At 38.2% G+C, this 8,425-nt stretch overlaps 1 protein-coding gene across 1 annotated transcript; it reads right to left on the bottom strand.

The window, feature by feature from the left end:
- Positions 1-4,039: 4,039 nt before the first annotated feature.
- On the bottom strand, positions 4,040-7,628 carry LOC138206157 (hyaluronidase PH-20-like). The gene is made up of 4 exons (XM_069162682.1): positions 7,551-7,628; positions 6,060-6,984; positions 5,542-5,631; positions 4,040-4,766 (listed from the first exon to the last, which is right to left on the bottom strand). Exons 2-4 carry the CDS (start codon positions 6,972-6,974, stop codon positions 4,437-4,439), a joined length of 1,335 nt encoding a protein of 444 aa, XP_069018783.1. The 5' UTR covers positions 6,975-6,984; positions 7,551-7,628; the 3' UTR covers positions 4,040-4,436.
- Between the last annotated feature and the right edge of the window lie 797 nt (positions 7,629-8,425).

Raw genomic sequence — 8,425 nt, forward strand, 5'->3', positions numbered from 1 at the left:
AGGCAAAGACAGCCTGCTCAATAATTGTGCTGTTGCCTTTTATGATATGTTTGTTCTACTTTAACTCCTGTCTGTCTCCTGTCCATCATCTGTCTTTTTCTACCCCTGGTTCAGAAAATCAATTAAGCTCATCGTCAAACTTCAGAAACTGCAGCCTGACTCATCACATGCCAACATGTTGCTCAGATGGAAACACCCTCAAACACATTTAAAGCTTATGAACAGTAACCTCAGAAACCTCAGTAACCTTTAGAAATACATTTAAAAAAAAAAAAAGACTTTATGTACCTTGTGTTTTTTTTTCATCTGCAGACTAAAATATGCTGGCCAATTGAGGTAGAGTTTGAAAAGTACAAAATAAAACAAAGGGAACAGACTGAAACAACATAGTTTGTAATTAGTGAAATGGAAAGATGCATATTGACAGCAGGACGTTTAATTTGGATGAAGGCTTTGTTGGATAAAAATATTGTCCCCGATGTAGTGAAGCTTATTTTGCACAAAAATGTATTTTAAACAATATGTCTTGTTCTACAGTGAGTATTAAAAGAAATAAAATGTCTCAACAGTGGCCAACAGTACATGTGTAGCTGTGCCCTGGATTAGAATGTAAAGTTTTTACTCTGACGTCAAAAAGAAGTGGAGTTTCAGAAACTGTCCAACTGTGCAAACTGTGTCTCAACAAAAGCTGGTTCACACAAAAATGAGGCAACCAATTGAAAACTGAGTATGCAGACTGGGGCAGAATCCAAATAGTTGCTGTTTCCAGCCACACCCACATGTGTCCTGCTGGGATCGGATCACAAGCAACCACCAAAGTCCAGGTGTGGACAGTCAGACAGTGGTGTCTTCTCTTGTCCCATAACTCTTGGTAAAAATTTATTTATTTATTGAAATTATTTTTAAAAATGTCATTTCCTCAAATGTGTAATCTATTTAGTCTTTTATAGCCTTTTACCTTTTAATTTTCATTTATATAATATCAGTGTAGATGTACATGTCCAGCAATTGTTTTTTAATGTGTTCTACAAATAACTTGAGTGAAGGATTTGAATAAAAGATAAATATAAGAAAAGACTAAATAAAAATGTGGCAACAATTTATTCAAAACACATTTTAATATCAGCCAACATCTATGCTGGTATTGATGTATCAGTGAGACCTTTGTGGTATTAGTGTGATGATGTCAACACTCAAAAGAATAATTCAATTCTTACAGCCTCGACAGTTATATTTACTTCTATTTATAGCTAGCTGTCTCCCATCCACACGTTTGGTGGCTTAGAAAACATTTAATCATGGGCAAATTGTTTTACAAGCCCAACTCTTTTGCTGAAAGTGGTGATTGATTTTTGCCTGACCTGCATTGTTCAATTGAAATACACAGTCTAGACACGTGTGAAACGTTCCTAACTCGTCCTTTGACGTTCATTTCCAAACATGGGAACACAACAAAAACAAACAAACACACGCGCGCGCACACACACACACACACACACACGTTCAAAGCTCCACATGTGCAGCTGTCCTAACGAGTCCTTTGACTTTGCTTTGTTCCCTTTGCTGGGAACACAACAAAAACAAACACATACACGCACACGCACACACAGACACAGACACACACACACACACACACACACACACACACACACACGCACACACACACACACACACACACACACACACATATGCACATACAGACACACACACACACACACACACACACATTCAAAGCTCCACATGTGTGCAGCTGTCCTAACGAGTCCTTTGCTTTCCCTTTCCAACATGTGAACACAACAAAAACAAACTCTCACACACACACACACACACACACACACACACACACACACACACACACACGCACACACACGAGGTGTGTGGAAAATGAGTTGTGTTGAGTTGGAATGATGTTGACTAACAAAATGTGCCACAGAATTGGGCGATAATTTGTGCTTCTTTTTTACTCAAAAATGAATTATAATTTCAGAAGAAATGAGCTCTAATGACCAAACATTTTTAAATAAAAAGTGTAAAAACAGTGTCAGTGAGTTGGAATGAAGTTGGCTAACAAGGTTTGACAAAAAATGATGTGATGAACTTTCCATTATGCCTTACAAGCCCTAAAAAACAGACTGGGTCAGTTTTGACAACAGGAGGACAACAGGTGTGACTATTTGCTGCCAGTGGAAAATATGAAATGGTTTAAAAAAAAAAAAAATCGGACTAAAATATGACAGATACCAGTCTGTGATAATCCATCGAGAAATACAAATTTAATTTTCATTATAATACAATTAAGTCACAATTTTCTTTTACTCAAAAATGAGCACAAATTTCATTAAAATTAGGTCTATTGACCATAAATATAAAAAGAAAAGTGTAAAACCAGTGTCAATACGTTGGAATGAAGTTGGATGACGAAAGTTTGAAAAAAAAATGTTGATACATTTTTCATTGTAGGACTACGCACCTTTTGTCCTCCGGGTCAAATTTGACCCAGACGAACGCAGCTCTCGCATAGTGTCCGCGAGGATACCTGGAAGGTTAACACTTAAACTGCACTTATGTGAGGTTATACTCAAGGAAGAAGTTGTGTTAGAGCTGCTGGTGAACTCCACCCTTATAATATTCAGGTTAAACTCCCAATAAACCTTTTAACCCAAATTAGGCAGTTAAATAAGACATCAATGAGCACCAACCTGCTCTGGGCTCCAAATCCCTGGCGTCCAAACTGCACGGTCACTGAGTCTTGAAATTATTACCTGTTCATCATAAACAGTACAACTTCATTCTCCTCTGGAAGTCTAAATAGCTCCTCTTTAAATAAGCTGTTGCAGGCACTTGAGTTACAGGTGGAACACGTGTGACAACTTGTCAGAGCTGAGTGATCTGCAGCCTTGAGGTGTTCCGTCTCTTTATTGGTTTTTGACATTTTCTAGGCTCCCTCCTTCCCGCCTTGAGGAAGATATCCAAAGAAGCTCAACAATGAGGACAATGTGTCTCTTCCGCTGATATCTGAGGCCTCTGTCCGGACACACGAGGAATGCAGTGATAGTTTGAACTTAGTCAACTGTGGTTGGAAATTTATTGAGATGAAGGAAATAATTCTGGTTTAATCATGGACTGATGAATCACATTCATAAGCAGCTTGACTGGTTCCATCACAGATCATCAGCTTTAGCTCAAAGTTGCTACTAATAGCAATTGATTTACAGTTTTTTTTTTCTTTATCTAACAAAACAAAGAGGTCAAGTCAATTTTTTCCAAGTGAAACAATTGCAGTTGTGGGAAATTTCCACAAAATCACTAATTCTGATAAAAGAGCATTATCTTTATTTTCCGTTGAGGTTGTTTATTACATGGGAAGTTGATAATTAAAGCCTGTGGATACAAGCTTTAATTCATGTTTTGGGGACATAAATCAGTTTGCAGTCACATAGTGGAAACCCACCTCCATTTTAGGGACATAAAGAAGATCTCTGTAATCATTAAGTTTTGTTTAAATTTAAATTGTATTTGGTAAAGTTTTGTATCAATATGTCAACTTCTGCTGTGAGTGGTGTGTTGAAGGAAACCGTGATGTTAATATAATCAACACTTGGTCTAGTAAGTATCCAATGAAGCATATTGTCAGACATAAGTAATACATGTTAATATATTGTGCACAATTAGTAGAGCAGAGAAGTAAATCATCTTGACCTGGAAATTTGTCATCCTCTAAGGTTAGCGAGAGAGACTTGTTGTGAAGACTGATGTTGCTCTCTCTGATCATTCCTCTGTTTTCTTTGAGAGTGCTATCTCTGTGTGCACACATTTAAAAAAAAAAAAAAAAAGAAAAGAAGGTAATCACTGAAAACACCAATAAAATATTTCTTCCAGCTTTCTCTCCCACACCCACCCACTCGTGTCACAGGCAATGAGCTGGTTGAACCTCCAAAATTGATTTGCAATTGTTATTAATGCCATTTGTTACATCCCTTTGGTGGGATTTAAGGACTATAACGACACAACAAACAATATTTAAATGAACCAAACGCAGTAGAGGCAAAATAAAGCGGTTTATTAATAGTCAAACACAGGTTGACAGCATGTGTGGGGTTGGTGGGCTGTGCCAAATTTAAAAAAAGCAAAATAAATCTCGAAAAACTTAGATTTTTTTTTTTTATGAGAATGAGAAACTCATGGCAGGCCTTTTCCTTTGACATAGACTAGTTATTCACGTGTCTTGTTTGCCATCACTCACAGACTAACAAACCTTCCAGTGACAATACTTGTTTTCAGGATAGCCTTTTCTTTGACACCTTTTGATTTAAAATTCAAATAAAGCTCTGTTGCATCTGATTTACATGTTTATTTTTAATTGGATTAAGCAACATATAATTAGACTAGTGAGTCGGCAAGGGACACCATTTTGGAAACATTTTATTCTCCTCAGACTAAACCCAGATGAGTTTGATGGAGGTTGGATGCAACAGCTTGGGAGAACAGCTCCACCCCGCGTAGCACTGACAGGTAAAGTTTTCCCCCCAGGCGTTGAGGTCGGCGGCGGAAGGGAGACCGATAGCCACATACTTCCTGTCAGCCCGCAGGATGTGGAAGTAGGTGGGGTTCAGGTGCAGGTAGTGGGGGGAGTCATAGCTCTTCCTGACGCAGCGGCCCTTCCCCTGGCACAGGACCTCGCTACAGAGCATGGCAGCCGCCGTCACGTTGGCGACATACGGGTTGAAGGTGGATGTCAGGTACTCGGACAGAGACTGGCAGGCAGCCTGCAGAGAGATGGTGAGGTTCATACTCGAGACTTAGGAATCATTTTTTTTAGTAATTAAAAAACATACATAATATTCCTCAAATATTAAAAGCTGAAGACAAAAAACTAAGTTTTCTCCAAATATTGACACATTGATGTACTATTTTCATGACCTTAAAAATAAAAAAAATAAAAAAGGAACAGCGATGTTCATGATTGAGTCCTGAAATTATAGTGAGTGTGCATTAATTCTTTATTTACTTTTTTTTACTTCCGAAAACAATATATGTTATTTGCGTGACAGGATCATATTAACATCAAAATGCAATGAAAATGAAACTGAAGACACATCAACACAAAAAAACAAAAAAAAAGCAGAAACTTCGATAGTTTTGTCACACATCTGTCAGCAGAGTTAGGAAGTACGTACAGTTCCTCCTACAAGAGGAAAGAAAGCAGATTACTTATGTGCTGATTAAAGTTTAGTCATCTGTGTTATATATTGAGTACGTTATCATGGCAGTGGCCAAACACAGAAACTTAAAGTGACACATTTCCATGTGATGATCTTCATCTTCCCACTGCTTCAGATACAATAAAACATTATTTTTTATAAACCCACCGCTAACAATGTTGCCATGTTAAAAAGGGATCAGTTCATAGCCATTACGCAAACAGAAGGAATGATTACAGACCCTTTTTGAGCTTACTTGCTACCATGTGAATAATGTGTCAAGGTAACTAATCCTTTGATGACAGAGGGCAGGTCAGTCCAACCATAACGTTGTGGTTACCTTGTTGTTGTAGTCTTTGGTGCCTCCCCACATTACAACCCCAGAGGCTCCCAGAGCAGCAGACTCTCCGACCGTGCTGACAAGATCTGCCTGAAAGAGGAAGAACAACACAAGAAATGTGATCGTTTCTCAACAAATTTGAAGATAATTTGTAAATGTATTTGTTCTCAGGTCATTTCTAGACTGATTTATTTCCATTGATTATTTCCATTCAATTCAAATCAACTTGAAACATACTGTTCACATTGTACTCTCTCCCTCCATTTAGTTTTTTTGTCAGTCAGTTTAATGTAAGAAAATGATTGTAATTGCTAAGTGAACTCGAACAGTCATATGAGACAGCTTCAATCATTTCAGCAAGGATAGAAACAAAAATAAGATTTAGTCTGATAATCATATTTTGTTTGGTTTTCATACGTTGGAGTGGTGGGCAGCACCTGATTACACCAACACCTATTGGCCTGAGGAGAGTTTATTCAAAGTTATTGAAACTGATTTTTAAGGAACCTAATACACACCTGGCTCAGAAATATCTGGGTTTGATCCCGATAAAGCGGTCGGGAGTAGACGTAGATTGGCACCGTGTAGGGACGTTTAGGCAGTGCCGCCACCCTTAGCGCCTCCTGGACACGGTTGCGGACGTAGAGTGCAGCCCGGGGGGAGTTCCTCAGAGTCAGGTGGAGATAGATGGAGGGGAAGAGGGCGGTGCTGCGTTCCCACAACCACAGCAACTGGTTGTTCTGCTTCTGGGTCTTTGTTGAGCACATACCGGTGTAGCCAGGCTTTTCCCATCCATAGTTGTAGCAGTCAGGGAAAAGGTAGAAGCCCCAGCGGCGGCTCGGACGCTCGCCAATGCCGAGGCTGATGGTTTTCTCCATGAAGCTGCGCCCTGCATTCTGGAACTGGCTCTTTGCCAGCTTGGAAATTTCCTTTGATGATAAAAATGGGGCCATCTGCATTGCATTAGCAATGGACAACGTCTGATAAATACGCTTCGATCCCCAGTTCTGGTCCCAAAGGGGACGCCAGGACTCCCAGTCAATGACAGCCAGTCCAGGAGAGGAATCTTGAGAGATATCGTGATCTATTTGACTTTGGGCCTTCGCCAGGTGCTCCGTCAGGTTGCCATTTTGGGGGACTGCGCCTCTGTAGCGCTTCTGCTTGATGGAGTTAACTTTAGGGTAAAGACCAAGGCGGTCCTCGTAGAAGATGGTGAGAAACTGACCTGGAACAGCTGCAGGTGTGGTCACCGCCTGAAAAGCTGCAGTTTCCAATGGGATGTGAAGTTGCTGACACTCGTCAGTGGGGGCGTTCCATATTGTCACAAACGGGTGGTCATGGATCAATGGTGGCTCGGTTAGTGGTAGGGCAAGAACTGAGGCGACAGATCCGATGACACAGATGGCGACACAGGACAGGAAGGAGGGGGCCATTGTAATGGCTCTGCACAAGAAGGACAGAAAACAAATAAATATCAGCCCCAATTAAATTCAAATGTAATCTTTAAAACATTGTTCTGGCTACATTGTCTCCATGTTCACATTCAGGGGACTTTATCAAAAGTTGTCCCAAACCTGTGTATAATAAAATGCATGGCAAGTCTTTACTAATGCCGACATGTTATTTTAAACTGCTTTTTCATTTGGAGGATTAAAGACATTATAAAACATTTAATTTTGAAATCAATAGGAATATTGTTTAATTGTATTTAAAATTGCCTTTTTCAACATTAAAGCATCTGATCCGTATTCGTGCACTACACTGAATCATTAGCAAAATTAATAATAATTTTTTTAAATTACTTTTTAATGTTAACATAAATTTAAAGATTATTACAGTACATTTTCATTATGACTCTGATGACAAATTGTCCCAATATTCAGTTCACTGATTCCAAATTGTCTAAATGTATCAAACAACAATCGTCTGTATCTCTCTAAAAAAGGAAAATCTGCATTTTAAATAATTTTTCAGTATTAATATTGTTAAGAAATGTTATTAGCTCCTACCTGCTGCTTTCTTCAGTGACCTTTAAAGTACTGTTCTCTGTCTCTTAAGTTTCCAGCATTTGTCTTTTTGCTGTTTCATGTGCCGGAGGAAAGAGTTTCTTCACTCTGACCGATTCTTATCTGATTGATGTCCTAACTTCTCGTTGCTCTCTGCATGTAGATTGTTGTTGGACAGGTTGAGGTTTCATTGGTCAGTTCATGAAAAATATTTTATTGTTTTCATTATAGTGACTTTTGATGATTTGATGCAGCAAATAAACATAAGAAAACTTCTAAACCAAATGTTAACAAAAGTGAAGAAAGTTGTAAAAAAAAGTTATAATAATTTCCAGTGATTAAAGGTAAATGACATGTTGTTTATTGTGTATTGTGCATGTATAAGGGATACATAGATCAATGGTATCATATATAAGTAAGTATACCTTTTGTTTTTGCCTCCAGTCACAAAAGATAGACTTACATTGAATTGTTTATTTCTTTACAGTAAATAGTATGAAAATGTATAGGAGTGAAATCAAATTTTTAAAAATGGCAACATTATGAGTTATGGTGAGGATAACCTCTGTTTAGTCTTTTCTTTTTTGGGTGGATTTCTCTGCTTTTTGGTTGTGTTTACTGAGTTACACAATTCATAGAGAAAATTGAATGGATAACATTTCTTACTTTCTGATTGTTTAAACATTTTTAAAGCAGTATTACAACTGGAATATACATGCTGTAGCGTTAAAGTATGGACTAAGTAGAATAGAATTGTCACTTTGATTTTGTTTGGGACCTGCTTTAGAAACATTGACAGCTTCTTCACACATCATGCATTAACATTAAAATTCTCCAGAAATGGTTTGTTATTTTGTTTTATAGGTAAAAAGTTACAT

This window comes from Embiotoca jacksoni, unplaced genomic scaffold (genome assembly GCF_022577435.1).
Source record: "Embiotoca jacksoni isolate LCO1_2020_lvr unplaced genomic scaffold, fEmbJac1.0.p SCAF_3, whole genome shotgun sequence".
Lineage (NCBI taxonomy): Eukaryota > Metazoa > Chordata > Actinopteri > Embiotocidae > Embiotoca > Embiotoca jacksoni.